The sequence below is a fragment of the Colias philodice genome, chromosome 6 (genome assembly GCF_061535455.1).
Source record: "Colias philodice isolate Cphi_HAF_F1 chromosome 6, ilColPhil1 Martin Lab GWU primary, whole genome shotgun sequence".
Classification (NCBI taxonomy): Eukaryota; Metazoa; Arthropoda; class Insecta; order Lepidoptera; family Pieridae; genus Colias; species Colias philodice.
In genome coordinates, this window is record NC_143091.1 from 479,150 (window position 1) to 502,350 (window position 23,201).

Consider the following 23,201-nt stretch of genomic DNA (forward strand, 5'->3'; position numbering starts at 1 on the left):
AAAGCATTGTATCCCGTGATTGTATTACATGAGTAACAACTAAGAATATCGATAGATTTGGAAACAATTACATCACAAAAAATACCACGGTACAGCAAATTTTGAATATTTTCATAAATCGTATCAACTGTTTGTGTCTTCATCTATTCTCATTTTTAGGGTTCCGTATCCAAAGGGTAAAACGGGAACCCTATTACTAATATTCACATACAAATGTGTTTTTTTGAAGTGAAACTTCTTTATCGGGGTTGGAAAAAAATTAAGTGTAATATTTTTTCATTACGCGTGACATTTTTCCGTTACGCGCCATCTTTGATTCGACGTACTTCTGTAGAGTTGCATATATTTAGTAAATTATTTTTTGAAAAATAAGTTCACGTTACGTTTACGTTTCACTTCTTACGTGTGTACACTAGTACACGCACACATATTTTTTTTTCGTATTTTTTTGCTTTATAGTACGGAATGCTTCGTGCGCGAGTCCGACTCGCTCTTGGCCGGTTTTTTTATAACTTGATTTTCTTAACCAGTAGTATCTTCATTACTTTCAACTTTTCAAGGATATATTAAGACACCAAAATCCACAATTACCATACCAACGTCTTGCTCTACGATATAAGATTAGAGCTTAATTTACGATCATATTCAAATGCATTATCTCCGGTTCCCATGTTGAATCGCACTGATAAACCACACTACACCTCGTGGGATGTTCCCACAGATCATTTGATTACACACAGTAATCTTTATACTATAAGTATTGCAGAAATCTTCTGAAGTGAAGTCCCATGTCCCCTAGTGGGGTAAGGGGCAGATGCATTGTACATCTGTTTCACAGATCGATTTTCTTTAGGGACAAGTAGGTGATCAGCCTTCTGTGTCCTGCCAGACCGAGACATTTTTTTCTCTTCGTCTCCACCGGGAATCGAATCCAGGACCCCTTTGGTTACGCTACGCTACGATACGCTGCCGCGTCAACCAGTGTAGGTACCAAGGAGGCGGTCAAAAGAAATCTTCTGAAGTAGGCTGAAAATCTTTGTGGCTATAACTAAGTTATTATTACTGTTATTTCAGAGAGCCTGAAATGTTTGTATCTTAAGAACCACGGGATAGTTCTTTGGCATTATTAATATAATAAATTACGTAAAATTAACATAATTTAATAGAGCAAGTATAGAGATTTCTGTCGGCTCTTCACAGTAGAAGTTATATAAATGAATGAATGTAGAAATTGCTTTCCGAACCAGAGATAAATGGTTGTGGCGATCCACAGATCAAAGAAACTAAAGGGAGATATGGTTAGGGGGCGGGGCCGATGTCGCAGCAATATGCCCAAAAAAAGAACACATGCTGTTTGTTGCATTCAGTTGACGTTCGACCGTCGGCCGGGTATTATTTGACAATGCCGTGTTGTTCCGTTAAAGTTTGTAAAAACCGAAGTGAAACCAGCAACTTTAAGTCAAATGGAATCACATACCATCGGTAAGTACTGAAAATTATACGATTTTCTTACTAAAATTTCAAAAACAATATTACGTAGAGTGATTTCTTGTCTTCATTATGTGACAGAAAAACAGTCACAATAATTTATGTAAATAGTTTACAATGCTTCTTCTGTACGTGACTCTATTCAAACGCGAAGTTCGAATACCGCAATGTATAATGAACATAATAAAGCTAACAAAACGTTCGATCGTGTAGTACAGGCCGCTGCTCGCGGTCGTTAGTTGAGGATGCGCGTCGAGTGTGTCCATGTCGATAAGATTCGGATTTTTTATCGTATTATGTATTATTTTACTACCTTATTTTTATATCATAATGTATTACTATTAGCTTAATATCTGATTGTATTATTATTATTTGATAGGTACTCGAGCAATAATTTTATAGTAATTATTATACATGGATTAAAAAAAGAAGTCACTTATTTCATACTTATATTACTTTACAATAAGTCAATAGGCAATGCTTTATGTACTTCATCACCATGAATGCTACCATCAAGGTGTCCATTTCTATTTTCTACGTAGTTACTGTATTGCCTATAAATTGTTTTAATTTTAACGTTTCTCATTTTATCGACAAGCAATCCCTATCGTAAACGCATATCTTGCGGCTGTGTGGTGCTGTATACGTACGTCACTTACAATCTAGTGTGCGAACGAATAGTCGCTCTCAAATTTTTGTGTGATGACACGCACACAACGCGAAGTATTGTTTTTATTTTGTTTACTGTTGTGTGCGTAAATTTGTTATGAGACACAGGTTTCGTACTCAGCGCAAGCGATTGGCATCTCTCTAGATCTCTATGTGGCGATCCTTCTAGAAAAAGTCGAATAGAATAAATAAACGTTGTAGACACAGAGCAAGTAATTGATTGTAGTCTTGTAGAGTTGCACCGTGAACCGTACACGTATGTGAAATTTTATTGAGATTCTCCTAATTCTCGTTGTATCCTATTTAATATTATTATAAATGCGAAAGTTTGTGAGGATGTGTGTTTGTTACTCTTTCACGCAAATACTACTGAACCGATTAGAATGAAATTTTGCACACATATAGAGGGCAACTTGGATTAACACATAAGATAGGTATTACCCAGAAAATCCCACGGGAACGGGTACTATGCGAGTTTTTCTTTAAAAACGCGAGCGAAGCCGCAGGCGGAAATATTTGTGATTTTGTGGTTCCCAAATTTACTTACCCTTACCATGGACCAATAGATTATATTGGTACATGCCCTCACTAAGATCTTATTTTTAAAAGTTGCCTTTTACTCATGTTTAAGTAATGAAATTAAAAACTAAACAAAATTGCAAATAAAATGTGTCATAAGTTAGATATAATTTCCTAATTTTTATTCATATTCGGTATTTTCATTACAGGTACAAATAACATAATGGACTAATCTCCAAGTGTGAAAGAGAAGTACAATGCCGGACACGCTGTCTCTGTCTACGGGGGTCAGTCTCGGCCTTTTGGCCGGGATTGTGTCTGGAGTCTGCTATTTATTTGCAAATGGCATAAATAAACCTAAGTAAGTATACAAGAAAGGAGAAACATTACTAAAAATAATTCATACGATTTCTCTAGAGAAACGAAGGAAAAAAATCGTTATTTAATATTTTAGCCAAAATAATTTATTATACCTTTCCGACTAGCGTTAACCAATTTTTGAATATTGCTGAATATTTTTTATGAAAAAATTTATGATATAAATTATTTGAAATCTAGATAAATTAATTTTAATTTTAATCATAGGTAAGTAAGAAAGATAACCCTTAGCACCACACGCTATTTCTCGCCACACATCTACACACGTGGGGGAGCAAGGTCCACCAAATTGTTGAACCATATATCTATAATATTTTTACGATAACTCTGTTTTTTTTTTCAATAAATGAAACAAAACACATTTTAGGAATGCTATAAGTGTATTTATTTAAAATTTTAAACTTAAAAATGGACATTTCTAATATCAAACAAAACAAGTTACAAAAAACACGTTAAATTTTAAGATAATATAACTCTAGGTTACTACTAGGTATAAAAATTAAAAAAAAAAATACAAAATAAAATGTTTTATTCTACTTATTTATATCATATAAATTACAAAACAAGCATAAAAATCTATGAAAAATCTATAACGTCTAAAATCACAAGGGTAACGCACATAATACTTAGAAACTACCGAAATATCCGTCAAATGTAGGAATCTTATTTCAGTCTGCAGCAATGCATTACTGTTTCGGTCTTGTTGTTCATTGGTACTTGTATCTTCATTTTCAGAGTTACTGTCTACTTCTTCTTCACTTTCAGTATCGTGATCACTAACCTCAGACTCAGCATCACTCAAATCCGATGATAATTCAGGATAAATAACCTCTGCCTCGGTTTCCTCAGACTCTAAGTCATTTAACAAATCTTCTATCTACTGGGGATTCAAATTTTTATCCATTGTGCGTGATAAACCTATAAAAAAACAAAAATATATATAGCAAAATAATTAAAATATACTTAAGTAATTACACTCGTGGGGGACTACGCTCCCCCATCAACACGTACCTCTGGAACTAAGCACAGCAGCCCGGCACAAGTCTACTCCCCGCTAGACCTCGGGCGGCACTAGGAATACACTGACGCTACACCGCGTAACGTTTCTAATATTTAAAATATTCGTAAAAATTTGAGCGGTGGGGGACCCTGCTCCCCCGCGAGTGATGTTAAGGGATAATATTCAATAACGAGTTCGTTGGAAAAGAAAAACAGCTTGTGCTGTTTTTATACAAGCGCCATCTATCGCGACACGTCTCAATTAGTAAGTTGTAACGCATACAATGTCCCTTGGGTGGCGCTAGAATGTAGAGCTCAAAGCGCAATATTTTTTATTTTGATGAAATTCGTAAAAAAATCTATTTTTCGATATTATATATTTACATTTATGGACGTGGGATAGAGAATAATATAATATGACGTTTAATGAATAAATCTGTCTGTCAACCTACTGTGACAAAGACGTTCTTACCGTTAAATTTCTCGAAAAAGTTAAACTTTTACAACTTTGCACAAACACTTTAATATTATATCCAGTTAAAAGTAAATTCAGTGTTAAGTTCGAACATTCATACGCAATTGACGTATTGACCAGTGTATATTCATACGAACACTGCCGGCGATTTCTTATCTACACAACATCATCACCAGTCCGTGCAACTTCCGAGATTACAAACCCTTGGTATGGATAATTTATGCAAACGCTGCGATGATAATGTTTTGGATGGTGCCCAGTGCTCACTTTGCCGCATGACATACCACTTCTACTGTGTCAGCTTAACGGAGATTGGTTGGCGACGGTTGGGTAACAGGCAACCATCATGGACGTGCCCAGACTGCAGAAAGAGCCCGCAACCAATTAATACCGTTTCAAAGAATATTACTGTGCATGAAGAGCCAGCGTCTTATCAAGTTCAACTTAATAGAATAGAAGAGATGCTCGCACCATTAACCTCCCTGCCGGAGAATGTATCTCAATTGCGTTTTGAAGTAAACGAACTAACTACAAAGTTTAATGCCAATGTTATGGAGGAGATTTTCACTAGACTAGCCGACATTGATCTGAAATTAAATATGGTAGAGTCCCTAAAAGACGAGTTAAAAAAGTCTAAGGCTCAAATAGTAAGTTTAGGCAGTCAAATTCAGAATATCAATTCAGAACTTGCAAAAAAAGACATCTTAATCTCAAATCTCGAGAAAAAGGTTTCTGTTATCAACTTAGAACACCAAAATACGCAGCAAAAATCACGTTTTTTAAACGTAGAACTGGTGGGCATTCCAGAAAAGTCGAATGAAAATTTGGTTGATATACTTCTACATCTATCTTCAACTATCGGGTCCACTCTTGCGCAAGAAGACATCGAGTTCATTACGAGGGTGCAGTCGACTCGACAAAAACAAGGTCATCCTAGGAAAATTATCGCCAAGCTAAAAAACAGAAGGTGTAAAGACGATCTACTGGCTAAATTCAAATTATTCAATAAACAGAAGGGACTAAACGCGAGTGATCTCAACTACACCGACAACGCGACAAAAATTTTTGTTAACGAACATCTTACAATAGCAAATAAAATCCTATTGAACAACTGCAAACTTCGCGCAAAAGAATACAATATTAAATACGTTTGGGTGAGAAACTGTATTATTTATGTTCGTCGCAACGAAAAGTCTCCACCAAAAGCTATTAATTCGGAAAATGATTTGTTGGATTTTTTAGGCAAATCTTAAAATGTAAACTTTTGTTCATATGCCACTTGTTACGGTTCAAGATTAATTTCACGAGGTTAAGATATACCAGTTCACTTTACAAATTTACCACATACATAATTATATTACACTATAACTTTCTACTCATACACAACTTAAAATATAATTTTATGAATTTTGAAACTTATACAATTTTATATCTATTACTTCATAATACCAAGTGTTTATCACCCCGGTTAGCCTGTCCACATTTTAAAACACCGCATAGTTATAAAGCACTATTTCAAACTACCCTCAATATTATGATTTATTTGTGTACAATGCATTTTTTAATGTTACATTTATTTTTTATTATATTTATATCGTACTACAACATTTTAAAACATAAAGTAGCACCGAAATATACTTTGCGTAACCACGACATTCTTGATATATTATTATTCTCTCGTCAGCGTTTATTTTATTTATTTTTATTCTTAACTAAATACAATGGTAGTATTAAATAATCTTAGGATTTATTATCAGAATGCTCGTGGTTTGCGCACTAAATTACATTTACTTTATAAAAATATTGAAAATAGCAGTTACGACTTGTTAATTTTTACTGAGAGTTGGCTTTGCGATGGTATATTGAACACAGAAATCTGCAACAATAATAATTACGACGTTTTTAGATACGACCGAAAACATAAAAAGAGAGGTGGAGGAGTGTTAATTTGTGTCAAAAAAAGTCTTTCGGCTTTTTGTCATATTACACTTTGCACACAATCGGAGAGTATTTGGCTAACTATTCCAAAATCCTCTTTTAATATCAGTTCACACTACAATAGCAAAGATTTACACATTATAGCAGTATACATACCACCTAATTCTGACGCTCCCCATTTACTCAAAGACTTTGATAACGCCTTAAAGGATTTTTACAGTAATAATATTAATGACAATTTTTTAGTTACCGGAGATTTCAATCTTCCTTTTATTAGTTGGGAAAATGACAACTTTAATATATCAAAACAATGCAACTCCGAACTTTATAACTCTGCTTTGAATTTACTAGGCACATTTAACTTACTGGGTTTACAGCAATACAACTTTTTTCAAAATACATGCGGTAATATTCTGGACCTTGTTCTTTCTAATACCCACTTACTCTGTAGCATAAGCTCTAAGCCGCTAGTAAATATTGATCCTTACCATAGTCCACTCGAATGTATTATTAATGATTTATACATAAAACCTTTACAATGCAAATCCCGGGTGGTACGGAAATTTTTTAAGGGTGATTATGACATGATCAACTATAAGTTAAAAAATATTAACTGGCACGAGCTATTATATTCAGGCACTGTCAATGAAGCTGTTGATGCATTTTATAAGGTTATATATTCCTGTATTGACGAGTATATCCCTATTGTCAGACTTACGTCTCGGTACAATTATCCCAAATGGTATACACCAGCACTAATTAATCTTATTAAGGAAAAATCAAAAATTCATACTAAATGGAAAAAGTTTAATAATCCGTGCGACTATGCCGCTTTCTCTCTTCTCAGAGCCCGTGTTAAAAAATTGCAATTAGAATCATACAATAAGTATATACACCGTTGTCAAAATAGCATTATAAATTCACCGAAAGAATTCTGGACTTACATAAAAAACAAGCGCTCTGACCATAGTCTGCCGCAGACAATGTCTTATAAAGGGCGTCTATTAACAAACGGACAAGATATTTGCGACTCATTTAACGAATATTTCCGAAGCATATTCCAGCCATGCGATCAATCAATCCCCAACTATGCTAAAGAAGCTAATATGTCCGATAACCTTCATTCCATTGAGGTTAACGTGACTATACTTAAAAAAATATTTAAACAACTTCACCCTCGGAAAGGAGCTGGTACTGACGGCATACCTGCAATTTTTATAAGAAAGTGTGAATCTGGCCTGTTATCTCCCCTTTTAATATTATTTAAACGCTCTTTTTCGGAAGGTATTTTCCCTAACAGATGGAAAGAGGCGCAAGTCGTACCAATACATAAAAGTAAATCTAAAACCGATATAACGAATTACAGAGGAATATCAATGTTGAATATATTTGGAAAGCTTCTTGAACGTATTGCTTTTAACAACATATATTTTAGTGCTTCAAGATGCATCCCTAATAATCACCATGGCTTTATTAAATCGCGAAGCGTTATCACCAACTTGCTTGAGTTTACACATGACATAAACAGAGACCTAGATGACAATTCTCAAATTGATGTTATTTATACGGATTTTGAGAAGGCGTTTGATAAGGTGGATCACAATATTCTATTAATGAAACTTTTTGCCATTGGTATTAGAGGCAACCTCCTAAGATGGACGGAGTCCTATATAAAGAATCGAAGTCAAGCAACAGTATTAGGGGGTTACAGATCAGATTTTATTACAGTGACATCCGGTGTTCCTCAAGGTTCACATCTCGGACCGTTATTTTACAACGTATTTATCTATGATCTATATGAATGCTTTTTTAATTCTAATTTCCTCGTATTTGCCGATGACAAGAAGCTTTATAAAAAAATCTGCTCCATAGAAGACTGTCTCAAACTGCAAAGTGATCTCAATCGCCTTTCCCTTTATTACAAAAATAATAAAATATCGGTTAATATAAACAAATGTCAAATAATCACTTTTACACGTAAGAAGAACAATGTTATTAAATTTGATTATAGATTAAATGATGAAATGCTTCAAAGAACAAATCAAATTAGGGACTTGGGGTGTTATCCACGACACAAAACTGTCTCATAATGATCATGTCGAGTATGTCATGCAAAAAGCTTATAAAAATCTAGGATTCATACTTCGCACTAGTGATGCATTTAATGACATTCTATGTTTAAAGGTACTGTATTTCGCGTATGTACGTAGTGTGCTCGAATTTGCGAGTTCTATTTGGCGTCCAATCTATCGTTGTCATATTGAACGGTTAGAAAAAATTCAAAAAATCTTTGTAAAAAAGCTAAATTTTTTATGTCATGCTAATCCAGCCGACTATCTCGAATCTTGTGCACTCCACAAATTAAATACCTTGGAACAGCGAAGGGATATTATTGATATGATGCTCTTTTATGACATTGTAAACAATAAGTTGGACTGCCCGAATATTCTCAGCAATATATCTATTCAGGCGCCATCGCTCCGCACTAGACACACACACTTATTCAGAGTACCGCTTGCATCAACCAAGCATCTGCAACACTCAGCTCTTTTTCGTTTGCCAGATATATATAATAAGAAATTTTCTAATGTGGACATATTTAAGACATCTCGCTTAAATTTTAAAAAAGAAATCACTTTTTCCAATAATTCATAATAACTATTATATATAATATAGGTTTCAGTACTTAATTTTTAGTTACTTAAAGTATATATGTACTTACATACTCTCATTTACACACTCACTCACAACAGACTACACACCATACCTACACCTACACTCATCACAATAGTATTTTGTTTATTATTTTAACGTATATCTTTTCCTCCTACTTTCTTACTCAATTTTCTTTGTCACATGTTTATTATAATAATTCTATTAATGGAATTCCTTTTTATTGGCGTATTGTTCAATTATTATATAATTATTGTAAGAATAGCTGTAAGGAATCAGAAATAAATAAATAAATAAATAAATAAATAAATAAATAAATAAATAAATAAATAAATAAATTACTATATTTTCTGATTTCTGATTGAGAAAATTACGGGACAGGATGAAAACTTATTGCATTTCCAGAACACTCGGGATAGAAATCAACCCAAAAGCCAAGCCTTACAATAAAGAGTTAAGTTATAACGCTTCCGGCTAGGCTTGCAATTTTTAATTTTCCTTTACCAGGCATAGAGTCCATAATATAATGAAAGATAGGCCATATCGACAAGTGCCTAGGCAGAAAACTCTAGAGTTTGTATAATTATTATTTCAAATAATATTTGGTATGAAATTAATTACCTGGAATAATTAATCTCTAATAATAATTATGTATTAGAGACTTACCTTTACTGTTCAGCATATTAATTCACCTACTATGTACTACTAAATGATGATGTATTTTAAGCAACACTAGAATAACCAAAATAACACATTCAAGGTAAATTGGATAGCTATCTCTATTACAGAGTTTCATCACATCCGCATTGACAAACTTTACAATAGAACACGTATGGGTGTTTTCGACCGTGACTATTTGTTTTGTTTGTTTTTTCATATATGGGTCTTATCGTAATAAAATAGTAGTTTGGGATAAAAAAACAAACAAACTAAATTAATACTGGCTTCTATTGGTGGTGAGATTTTCAGAGTGAATTCCTACCTAAATACTAAAATAACCTACTACAAACAAAAAAAAATATTTCGGTTTCTAATAATAGTAGTGAAGATGAAGGTGCTTTTTAATATTCTGTTGTTATCAGTACTGCGAGTACTGCTAACATAATATGCAAGTACATATTATTATGTTGTTGATAGAACAACAATAAATTAAGTAACAATAAGTTCTAATCGATCAATAATAGATACACCTTTAAGTAGGTATAATACTGATCTCCAAAAAAATGTAATATCTTTTTTGCGTAAATTTGAATTTGAATGCCTATTATTCACATACCAATAAAAACATCACAAAAAAGGTTTTATAACTTTTACAACACCAATTTGCTGCCCACTGCACACTTTCAAATATTTTGAGTTGCTGGACATTTTGGAATTTTAATAAAATAACAATTATGAATTAACAAAACCATAGACCAGAAATATTATGTACTAGCGGTCCGCCCCGGCTTCGCCCGTGGTACATATTTACGTTTTCTCTACATAAAAACCATCCTCGTACTTCAAGGAATATAATAGAAAAGAATTATCAAAATCGGTTCAGCCGTTCACACGTGATGCCATGACAACGCGAATCGGGTGCAGACCCGCCGCCTTTTTATAGCTCCCGCCGCGAAGCGCGTCGAACGCGGCAACTGATACACAAAAATAATCCTTATGGCTGCATGATTCTGTATTCACGCGCGATGACTTATAGCGTATTTCATGTATAACTTTGGTGTTTCTACACCGATTTACATGATTCTTTTACTATAACCTGCCCAGGAGTATGAAGAATAATTGTGCCAAATTTGGTTAAAATCCGTCGTGTAGTTTTTGTTTCTATAACGAATATACAGACAGACAGACAGACAGACAGACAGACAGACAGACAGACAAAAATTTTACTGATTGCATTTTTGGCATCAGTAGCGATCCCTTATCACCCCTTCATAGTTTTTTTTTAAATATATTTCATGTACAGAATTGGCCTCTCTACAGATTTATTATAAGTATAGATAACAGCGCTGGAGCATGACTAATTAGGTAGTTTTGGAAATAAGTACCTACCTAGAAATAGCCACAGCTTTTGTAAAACCACGATTATGATAGAGTTATTTTTTTAAAAGTATAGTTTAAAAATGTTAAACACGTGTTTGTCCGGTATTGACCGGGATTTATTATAAAAAATATCCTGCCACTCTTGGATAATGTAGTCTTCTGTTGAAAGAATCATGGCTTAGTAGTTAGTACTTCCAAAGACTACCCTACGAGAATACAAATAAGCTTTACCTCTATTATTATTAGTATATTTATTCATATTATCGATTACAAAGGGGTCATAACGAATTAGAAATGCAATACTCATATTTCCGGAGCCTGACATCCGCGCCATCGCCGCTGTCAGTTGTCAGTTGCCGCCAAAACTGAGCGCGCTATCGAAGACCGTTCGGAAATTGTTTTTTTACGAATTAATTAGTTTTTTTTGTGTCGACAATTTTAGTGTGTGTGAAAAGTGAATTTTGTGCACTTTTGTGTGTGGCATATTGGATTGAGTGTTTAATACTTTTTTTAAGGTCTGTTAAATACATATTAAATAATATTAATACAAAATTTAGAATAAAAATATTTTTAAGTAAGTTTGAATCGAGTGATTATGCTTGATATATTAAAAATAAAAAGTAACATAACTTAAACATTTACGGATAGATTTTTCCTCATTTTTTAAATTCTCAGTCTGTGCCTAGTGTCTACCGTAGTGAATTTTACAAACAAATAGAAATTAACTGTTTACATTTAAGCGTAAAGCCGCGTTAAATCGAAGGTCATGGATTTCAAAATGATTATAATTTTGTCACTGTGGATAATTATCTTATGGCTCTCTATTTATTTAATCATATAATAAAACAATATAATTTGTATTGTTATACAATTTTTAAGCAATATTGAAACTTTTTTTTAACATTGACATTTTTTATCTATCTAGCTGTGCCCCGCGGTTTTACTCGCATTGCTCTGCTCTTGTTGGTCCTAATCTATAGCCTATAACCTTCCTCGATATATGGGCTATCTAACACTGAAATAATTTTTCAAATCTGACCAGTAGTTCCTCAGATTAGCGCGTTCAAACAAACAAACTTTTCAGCTTTATAATATTAGTAAGTACCTATAGATACGTAATCAATAATTTTGTAATAATATTACATGCTTTTCAAGTTATTATTAAACTTAGTTTGTTAGTTAGTTAGGAAAACCTCTGAACCGAATCCAAAATGTTTTCACTACTTATTAACATTGTTTTAATGAAGTTCAAAGCAAGTGAAACTGCAAATAGTAATGTATAAGATTGTTATCTTTTACATCTGCTTTGAAATAATTTGCGAAACGTTATATATTTTGTATAAATGTGTGTAGGTATGTACAATTTCCTATGAATATGAATGTGTGTACTTCCACGCATGATATTGATTGAAAAGATTAAAAATTAGGAAAAATGAGATTTTTATTCCAATTGAAGTTTTAATAGACAAATAGTTGATGTAAAATAACTAAAAAAAGCTAAAATTTATTTCTGCTCTTGGCTATCACTAAAATAACTGTATTATGACGGTAATAATGTGTTATTTTATTATTGAAAATACATCAATAGTTTTAGGCGGACGAAGTTGCGATCTGTATCTAGTCGAACAATAAAACTTAATGTTAATTGTATTAGGCCTTTCACTAAGCTATTTATAAATTAAGTATTACGCATACAAGATGATTGGCCAATTTGTTTATGGTTTTGTTTATATTATTTTAAAATAAAAAATATTATTTAGCTCTACATATAAAATCAAAAGAGTCTTTATGTTGAAGTAAGTAATATTTTATAGCTGACAAAAATGAAAATTTATTTTTGATAATGCGCAACAATTGAATCAAAAAAAGGGACCATCTATACTACTATTGTAGTACTAGCTTTCCGCCCGCGACTTCGCCCGCGTTTTCAAAGAAAAACCCGCATAGTTCCCGTTCCCGTGGGATTTCCGGGATAAAACCTATCCTATGTGTTAATCCAAGTTACCCTCTATATGTGTGCTAAATTTCATTGTAATCGGTTCAGTAGTATTTGCGTGAAAGAGTAACAAACATCCATACATCCATACAAACTTTCGCCTTTATAATAGTATAGTAGGATACCTATTCACGACTATAACACAGCGCCGATTTGTTTTTTTTTTTTAAACAGAATTGATTTTTTCCTCCAAATTTCGTGGTAAAACCGCGCACCTTACAAATAGACATATCACTCCTTTTAGAACACAGAAAATAAACTAGACAGACATTACGTACAAATACCCATACGTTTACCATACACACGACAGAACCGCTTACAGCTATTGTCACGTAATTTCGCTCCGTCCCGCTTCGCTGGCTGTGTCCCAACCTGAGCCTTTTACCGTCTGCTTTTTATTACAAACAGTTATCCACAGACATGAATGATGACACTGGTATGAAAAGATCGATGGATAATAGATTAAGTTTTAAATACAGCTCCAACAATGAATAGATGCTCCTGAAACTGAACAAAAGCAACTTTGAGCCACCACATTTTTTTTTTATCTACTGTTAAATATTTTCTGAGATTTTGCTACCAGTGCAATGTGCAGGTAATGTGTATCATAAGACATTTAGAAGTGTTGGCTTTTCAGCTACAATAATCTGTCTATTGGCCTTTAATTTTTATGGATATGTGCCTACCTAAAGATACTTGAAAATGAAATAAAAACCTCAAGGAAATTGACAGTGCTTTTAAAAAAATAGTAGGTAATTAGCGTTTAAAACAGTCTATGTAGAGCAACCAACTTATTATCTTCTGTTACAGAAACAATTAAATTACTTTATTTCACGATATATAACAATATAATAATTAAATGATTTCCCAAAAAATATTCCTCGCCCATTATTGGTGGAAAACACAGATCACAGAAACTAAAGGGTGGAAAAACACCCTAAACAAGAGCCGACGTACGTTTCGAACAATTTACGTCTCCCCGTGACCACGCTCGCTGTAAAGTGTTCGAAACGTCGGGAAAATAATATAATGAATAAATCGCGTTTAAATTTATAATACTCGCGTAAAATCAAACACTAGAAAATACTAATCTACAGCTGTTATAAAACGAAAGTTTGTTAAGTGAACTAGTTATATGGGTAAATAATGTTTGTAGACCGCATTCACGAATAAATTTTGATATTAATTAAAATAAAAAAGTAATAAGATAAACCGACACTTACAATTTATTTATCTAGATAACAAATAACACGTTTTATTATAAAGAAACATTACAAATTACTTCTTAATATTTATCTTAATTATAATTTCTAATTAAATATTAACACGACATGTAATATATTATATCTTGTGTTGCTTATACACAAAAAGATAATATTAATATGTGTTTTTCGTGTATTATAAATATAAATATTACTATTATATAATTTTCAGAACTTTAATATAATTTTGTGTATTTGAATGCACGCAAATATGCCACATATAAGTACTAAGCAGCATTTCCTTTGAGATAAAATGATCTCTCCGGATTAAAACATTGTACTTGTCTAGTGCTAATTAACTAAAAGTAAGAGCTAGAGGTGTGCTCATTAGTTCCGTCATCAGTGTTTACGGTAATAATGATCGACCTTGCAGTTACTTTCTATTGCTATTTGATATTTCAATAATATGTGCATTGCAAAAATGTAGAGTCATAGCTACATATTGAGAAAAAGCGTAGCATATTATAACTATAGTTACCAAAAAATAAAACCAATCAATGTTTTTTTTTTATGAATAATAGGGACTCACTTGACCACGAACACGCCAGCTGGTAAACGAAGATGTGATGTGATTGCGCGCACTTGGAAATTTAATTTACATCACATACGATTATGAAGTAATTGAGAGAGTTCGTATGCCTACTCACAATTTAATTTTGATTTTAATCACATTTAGTTGTACTCTAATTTTAAGAATTTACTATATAACCTAAAAACTAGAATAGGTATATATTATGCATCACGATCAAATCGTACTGATTTATGTGATGCTTTACTGTATATTTTCATGTTTTGTTCTTCTATTCAATAAATGGTTTGTATACGATAAAAGTCACATTTGATGTCACACCTCTTTCAATCTAGCCTATCTTTTTTCTACTTCAAGGAAGTGATAACCATTAAATTCATACAAATTAAACCAAGCATTATGTCAGAATAAAACAATAAGCTGCCGTTTGTATTCCCGGCATGTCACGTCCGGTTTCCGGATCAACCGTCCGGTGCGTTAGGCATCACTGACAACCCAACTTCCCATAACAATAAAATTATATTGGTATTTTTATAAATTATATAGGTACCTATAGGTTTTTCTGCATGGACGAATTTCGGTTAGATCACTATATATGGGCGAGAGCCGGCAAATGCGTAAAAGTAAGTTGAAAAAGATAGATAGATATTAGCAACGTAATTAAGTTTAGGTTCTTTAAAATAGTTTGTTGAAATGTTTTAATTTAAGGTAGCAATAGCGCAAGGACATTCTGACTCTTAACGGTTAATTTCAAATCGATTCGCCTATTTGCAAATTAAAATAAAACGAAATGTTAGCTCCTATAACAACCTATAAGCAATAACTACGCTCGAAATATTGTCAAAATAAAACGGCAGGCGTTAAATTTATAATAATGAAATAATGAAAGACCTCTTTATTTTTTCTTCGGAGCAATTTTAAGCACAGGCGTGGATTTGCTTGGCGGTGTCATTGTTAAAGGGGGTGACACATGTGGTGTTCCCTCCCCCGTAGTCATGTGTGTTTTTACTTTATTTTTAAGTTCTTCGTACATTTTATTTTCTCTGTTCAATTGTGGATAAATTGATATTCTTCTGTCGTTGTCCTGAAATAAGATAATACAGAGAATATTAACTAATAAATTAGGTATTAAAACTTAATAACACACTGTATAGTAATTTACAATTACATAATTAATACTTATAACAATACAATACATTACAAAGCATATTTTGAAGGACAACGATAAATTTAAAAGGAAACAATAATAATAAAAAGGATGTAATAATTACCTACAATAATACATGCCTTCTTACATAAAGTAATTTAATTTTATACAAAATGTTGAAATGACAATGTTTTTACTTTTTTTCAAACATGCAGGTAACTGGTAACATGGTAACTACCTTATTATTTAAATAAAATTTCGGCGTCTTAAAATTTGGTGATTAATTACTGAAATCTGACAGCTTGTGTTCCTAAATTAGAATTTTATTTTGATTTTATTTGAACTCCACAGGTGACCTTCATAAAAATAATACTGAGAATGACATTTTATGAAGGAGAAAAGGTTAATAATAATTATTGTATTAAATACTTATTATATTTTTTCCTGCATACAGATTATTAGTTTTATTTCAACCTTTTTTCGTAAGAACAAATAAGATTTTTTTAAATTATTAAGCTGTTTGACACAATTCTATTAATAGTGTAACAAGGCTTCAAAGATTACTATTTGATCATTCAGTATAATAAAACCGGCCAAGTGCGAGTCGGGCTCGCGCACAAAGGGTTCCGTAGCAGCAAATATAATAAATTACAGTTAAATCAACCTATCTCAAAAACTATAAGAGATACTTTGATCAAACCAAAAATCGTTGAAAGAGTTAATTAGCATGCATCACCTCTATTTTTTTTAGAATTTTATACCCCGTAGTTATAAAAATAGAGGGGGGGGGACATACTTTTTACGACTTTGAGAGCTGATATCTCAAAAACCGTTCACTTTAAGAAAAATGTTTTTTAGAAAACTTTATATCATTTTAAAAGACCTTTCCATTGATACCCCACACGGGTATGTACATCGAAAAAAAAAATTTCATCCCTCAGTTACATGTATGGGGGGCCCCACCCCCAATTCTTTTTTTTACTATTTAGTGTCATATTTTTGTAGCGGTTCATACAACACATATTCCCATCAAATTTCATCACTGTAGTACTTATAGTTTCCGAGTAAATCGGCTGTGACAGACGGACAGACGGACAGACGGACAGACGGACATGACGAAACTATAAGGGTTCCGTTTTTGCCATTTTGGCTACGGAACCCTAAAAACGAGGATTACGTTACAGATGCAATAACTGAAAATCAGTGCTGTGTAGCTTACGACAGCATTTTCTGAACCGGCTCACAGTTTGTACAAAGTATACTATTGCATCTTAAACGTTTTATAATACTTTGCTTAATCTAAAATATGTTATAGCTTTTCTTGGTTTTTTCGTAACTGTTATATTTTTAATTCTTAGTACGTACGTAACGTAACGTAATTGTTATATTTTTCATTGTTAGTTTCAACCCGCGGCATCACCCTCGTGGTCGGAAGATAATTCCCATGAGATTTAGTATTCCGATTTTCAGGTTAAATGATATATCGGATTAGAGACCAACCACGCTTAATACTTTCGTTAACAGCTTTTAGTGACAATTGCGATAAAATTTCGAACACTGCACTGTTATCAAGGATTTAGTAATACCTCTTTACGTTTCATAACGAATCCAGTCCCAGAGATATTGATGTGATTTTCTTCAAAACATTAATTAGAATTTTACATACAATACAAATGTACATAAATCGAACAATTTGTTAACAAATGAGCAATCAGGTCATCGATTGTACACCACACAATGACATGCTAACGACTTGAAGAAGATTTAATTACAGTATAGTGTACATTGTATTTTATTCCTTCTGGTAACTAAGGGTTATTCAATTCACACCAAAGCCTTACTTTAATAGCCTATAGGTTTTACATGATCAATAATAATAATCAATACTGGTAATTAAAGGTAGGTTTTCATCAGTGATTTTTTTTTGAAAATCAGTTCAGTAGTTGACATTCGTAATAAATTAATCGTATTTCTAGGAAACCAGTTTAAACTTAGATAGCCTAAACAACAAAATTGGTTCAACCAGACGAAAAATCTGAGGTAACTACCCTAAAAAGTACAGTCAAATTCAGAACCTCCATTTTTAAAGTCGATTAAAAAAACTACAGGTCCACAAACCTTCTACCAATCAAGTCTACCTTATAAAGCAACTGCGATGCGGAAGTATTATGAGGTATAAATCTACAGCTCTTTACGTACTACAAGACGTGAAATATTACCATTCGTATAACAATGAGATAGTACGTCTTTTTATGCTCAAACTGGTCGGTGGCGTACGCGTAGGTCGGCATATTGAAAAGGCCCTTTAGAGTACCAGTCTCGTCGCATAAATCGAACTGAGTAAATATCGCGAATCTGAGAAATTGATGTTTTATTCTTTATCGTTTTTCATACCTTTTAGATTTTTAGTCCTCCTATATGTGCTTAGGTCTTTATCTAGCACGCTAGCTCTTAAAATGTAAGAGTTGGTAGAAGATACCAACAAACTTTTTGGTTCTAGGATTACCCGGTAACTACACGGGGAAGTATGTAGACTTGATGTAGATCCACCAGTGGGTCATGACAGGATTATTTCGACGTTTTCCTTAATTTATTTGAGCAGTGGTAAGTTGCGACTATGCATGTCGAAGTTCTTCCTTTTACAAAATTTTAAAATAAAGCTTGAGCCAAAATAAATATATACAATAATTAGTAGGTAATCGAACTTTTCTGCAATTTTATACTTACGTATTTAAACAAAATAAATAGTCAGTAGATACAATAATAAATTGCTTACTTGCATTTTTTCCGAATATACTCCAGCATGATCCTAACAGGGCAGTTTGGATTCACAAGTAAAGTTTTCTCAACGGACAAATCAGTTTCTGATGATCGCTTGTGCATACTCGATAATTCTGGACTGTCTTTATATGCTACGAATATAAACATGGTTTTATTTCTAACTTCCTGTTGTAGTTAAGTGGAAACTCCTAATCCTAGTAGGACGAATCTGATGCAGTTGTAACAAAATGTTCAAATGTTATAGTTTTGCTATGTCTATTAGGTACTTCTAAAGTTAATACAACTATGTTCTGAGAAAATACACAGACGAAACTATTCGTATATTTTTAAGAGATATAATATAAATAAAATACTCTCACTGAATACGTTTATAATAATTATTTTGACGTCAAGATGTCAATAATTGCGATGTGACATTTGTGAACAAGGAAAAAATTATAGAGGAATTAACGAAGGTTCGCATGGATAAATGATAAATGGACTTCCGCGAAATATAAAGTAGGTACGTATTGTAGGTATATAAGGAATTGGGATAACTGTTAAATTTATATTATGTACCTCAACCAATATGACGTGTAGTATAGTTTTACACTTTTATAAACTTAGATGTCATGCTCATGCTCGTTTAATGCATCTCCAGAAAATATAATTTTGTATATTCTGAGACGCAAAGACAAAAATATACCCTTTCAGACCTCTTAGAATATTACAGTAATTTTCAGTAGCTACTTAATAAACTAATTTCATTGTTTTTGTTTTGAATTTTTTTAAGACACTAGAAATATTTTGCATAAATTCTCGCAAAGTAAATCATTGCAAGTTGCAACATAGTATATATTTTGTTAATCTCTTACATTCCGGTTATCAAGTATGATAGGCAATATATTCCTACCCTATAGGTTATCTCATATCTTGGTGGGTAAACACACAAATAACTTAGACTGATAGCTTAGAATAAATACGAATATAAGGTAAGTAGTCAGTAGACTATACATTTAAACATGTACTAGCTTTCCATCCGCAGCTTTGCCTTGCCACTTTATGAAAACTTAACATACTATTAACTTAAACCTAACTTAAACTTAAACCTTATGAAAAGTTACATCCTCGATAACCAGTCTATCTGTAAACAAACCGCATCAAAATCTGTTGTAAAGTTTTAGAGATCCAGGCGTACATAATAATAGACAGACAGATGGAAATTGGAAGCGCCTTGTATTAGACTAATAATATGTAGAGATTATTAATTCTCTACTTATGTGTTTTTTTTAATGTATTTGGTATTTGCATAATGTTCCCTTTTCTAAGCTGTAAAATATTCAAACGATTGATTGATTGATATTTACAAATTAAGACAAATTGACAGTTTTTTATCTACTTACAAAATTAATTATTACTTATTAACATTCTGAGCGCTCATTATTGAATATTCATAAACCACTTACAAATACATAATATATTGAATATATTATCGTAATGTGATATTGAAAATTATAAATCACTTCTTTTTGTTTATATTCAATTAATGCGTCTATAATCTACAGCTCCTATGTTCATAACATGACTAATTATTAGAAAAAATATACTTATTGATAAAAATCTTTATTTATTAGATCATACGTGATTTTCATTGATTAATGTTTAAGTGTTAAGTTTAAAAATTAATCAAACTTACCATCAGATCTTTAAAAGTAAAAACCGAAAAAGAAAGGTAAAAGCTAAAAGTTCCTTAGCGACAAATTGCATCTGATACAATATCACACTAAAGGTCATCGGCCAGAACGCAGCCTTGACCGGCTTGCATTCACCATTTCCCAACGAGCATCTAAGTAAAGCGTTCATATTTCATAAGACGTTTCAACAGCAGCGCGGCGGACGCACGCGAGTGCTCCCTGCGATATACAACAACGCAAAACAATCTGAGTTCAAAATTATTCGAAGCAGATTAAATCATAAACCACAGATAATCCAGAAAAGAAAGAAAACGAACGATCTGTGAATTCGAAAAAGGAATGCAATTCGCGCGCCAAAACTAGAACATTGGAAGACATTATCTGCGAATTCGAAAAATTTGCGCGCGAAAATCGGGAACATCGGAAAATCGAATGGCGTTTGATTAAAATAAATATTTGGAAATGTTAGAGAATGGAACGTGAAATGTTGTCTAGTGTTTCTTGTATTATGTCGTTTGGTGTAGCAGCATGGCCGCCTCCAGGTCCAATTCCCAGTGGTTCCCAGTTCCATCACCAGGGTTCGAACTTCGCGATTTTTGTTATTCTGTTCGCGTTGTGCATGATGGAGGTTGTGGTACTGAAGATCATGACTGAAGAACAGCATAGGGAACAGTCTAGGAGCGTTACTTCTATGTGGTTTGATATGGATGACGAGTGATCTGTGATAAATGTGACATTTGAGAAATAATTAGTGTGGATATATTTAATATAGGCTTTTAAATGCCATGATTGATTGATAGTGTCGACTATTAGAGTCATAATCATAGATGAATGAAAATACGTTAAAAATAAATTTAAAATTTGTTGAGACTGGATGAGTCTAAACTATAGGATATTAATGTATATAAAATAAAAATTACAATAAAAAAATTATTTGATTTTACTCCAAATAAATGTACTTATAATTAATTGTTTCAATGACATAAGATATACACAAAAAAATCCTGAATTACTATTCAAACTAAATGTGTGGTTTAGTTAGTGGTTTAAATCATAACGATTTTATAAACATTCAAAAAACATACACGAGTAGAATTTCATAAACATTTATGAACTGTCATTGAAAATAACATGACAAAGGATACATTTTCCTTGTGCATTAGCATATTATTAAAAAAAACCATGGGGTCGACATATTGGTTCAATGTTAAACCTTCACAGCTTCCTAGTAGATTAAATTTTCAAAAATTTCGCCCAAAAATATTGAAATCGGAATAAAAATGAGAAGTTATCGAAATACAGATTGACTATCTAGTCAAGTTTGTATCTACAAAAAAAAATAAGCAATAAGACACAGATAATATATAATACTGTACTAGTAAATAAGACAATAATTTTTAATACACTAAAATATATCCATTTCATTTTCCGTTACTCTGTCATAGAATTGAATTTTCCTTATTTTTCCTGGCATAATGCCTGAGCTTAACCTATTTTTATTTTTGTTCCAATTAGCGATATATTTTATAAATTAAAAGAACATTCAATAATTGAATTCGTTTAACTCACAGGTTTAACTCTAGATATTAGAATACTTATTATAAATGCGTAAGACTCACTTAAAGATCGTCGTACTATCATGCATAACAAAATAATAGAATTTTAAATTAGTTTGAAATGGATTTTCATAAGGTTCCTTGTAATTAAACTAATTTGATTTTAATCAATATCAAGAAGTACCCATGTGTGACATATTGAAGATTCGTTTAAGGAAAATGATCCAATAAATAATTAATTTATTAAAACATTGAATACCTACATTGCTAAATAACTAACTTGTTGAACAGCAATCACACAATGTTTCAAAATAATATGTTGAAGACAATTTTATTTAAATTTCTATTTACCTTGGAACTACTTCATAGTAGAGTGGCATTGAAAATGTTCTACATTGTCAAATTATAATAGCCTATAGTTACCTACATATTATAATTATTATTATAATACTATTATCAAGGCGAAAGTTTGTATGGATGTTTGTTACTCTTTCAATTAAAAACTACTGAACCGATTACAATGAAATTTAGCACACATATAGAGGGTAACTTGGATTAACACATAGGATAGGTTTTATCCCGGAAATCCCACGGGAACGGGAACTATGCGGGTTTTCCTTTGAAAACGCGGGCGAAGCCGCGGGCGGAAATCTAGTATTATAATAATCAAGAGGGAAAAACATATTTTATGTCACAGCTGAGATCGCAGCCATCTAGTTGAACGATGTCGTTTATTAAAGAGGCTAGTCTTTTAATTGAATAGCTGATTAAGGCTAACAGGATGGTTTGGTTGGCTTCGATATAGCTTTATCAGAATACATGAAAAACTATACCTACTCAAAAAGATTTTGAAAATTTATAAAAAAAAGTTGGAAATTACGTTATGATCAAAATATATTTAGTACCTACCTAATTAAATATTTAGTTCAAATTTTGTTAAATATAATATTTAGTACCTACCTAATATTATCTGAATTTGACCGCCTCCTTGGTACAGTGGTTGGCACGTGAGCGTAACACCAAGGGGTCCTGGGTTCGATTCCCGGTGGAGACGAAGGAAAAAAAGTTTTTCGGTCTG

General features: G+C 32.4%; 3 protein-coding genes across 7 annotated transcripts in view; 2 read left to right on the forward strand and 1 right to left on the reverse strand.

Moving 5' to 3' along the window:
• The window catches only part of M7BP (Myosin-7a binding protein), a 102,551-nt gene that overhangs the window by 19,451 nt on the left and 59,899 nt on the right, over positions 1 to 23,201 (forward strand). For all 5 annotated transcript variants that reach the window (XM_089695988.1, XM_089695986.1, XM_089695983.1 and 2 more), the window contains one exon: positions 2,886 to 3,037. In XM_089695988.1, coding sequence (XP_089552114.1) covers positions 2,934 to 3,037 — 104 coding nt within the window. In that variant the 5' untranslated portion in view covers positions 2,886 to 2,933. Of the gene's footprint in view, positions 1 to 2,885; positions 3,038 to 23,201 lie in introns of those variants that run through there.
• LOC149487407 (uncharacterized) lies at positions 15,862 to 19,041 on the reverse strand. Its single transcript, XM_089695772.1, has 3 exons — positions 18,890 to 19,041; positions 18,333 to 18,468; positions 15,862 to 16,050 (listed from the first exon to the last, which is right to left on the reverse strand). The coding sequence occupies exons 1-3, from the start codon at positions 19,039 to 19,041 to the stop codon at positions 15,862 to 15,864; spliced, it is 477 nt and encodes a 158-aa protein (XP_089551898.1).
• LOC149487408 (uncharacterized) lies at positions 20,725 to 21,522 on the forward strand. Its single transcript, XM_089696022.1, has one exon. The coding sequence runs from the start codon at positions 21,040 to 21,042 to the stop codon at positions 21,283 to 21,285; it is 246 nt and encodes an 81-aa protein (XP_089552148.1). The 5' UTR covers positions 20,725 to 21,039; the 3' UTR covers positions 21,286 to 21,522.

Excerpts from the sequence above, each read along its gene's own strand:
- LOC149487407 (XM_089695772.1), bottom strand. The coding sequence starts at position 19,041 with ATGTTTATATTCGTAGCATATAAAGACAGTCCAGAATTATCGAGTATG. Across the intron at positions 18,469-18,889 it reads TATATTCGGAAAAAATGCAA|ATTCGCGATATTTACTCAGT; the intron begins GTAAGCAATTTA and ends TCAATTTCTCAG. Across the intron at positions 16,051-18,332 it reads ATCTCATTGTTATACGAATG|GACAACGACAGAAGAATATC; the intron begins GTAATATTTCAC and ends ATCTTATTTCAG.
- LOC149487408 (XM_089696022.1), top strand. The coding sequence starts at position 21,040 with ATGGAACGTGAAATGTTGTCTAGTGTTTCTTGTATTATGTCGTTTGGT.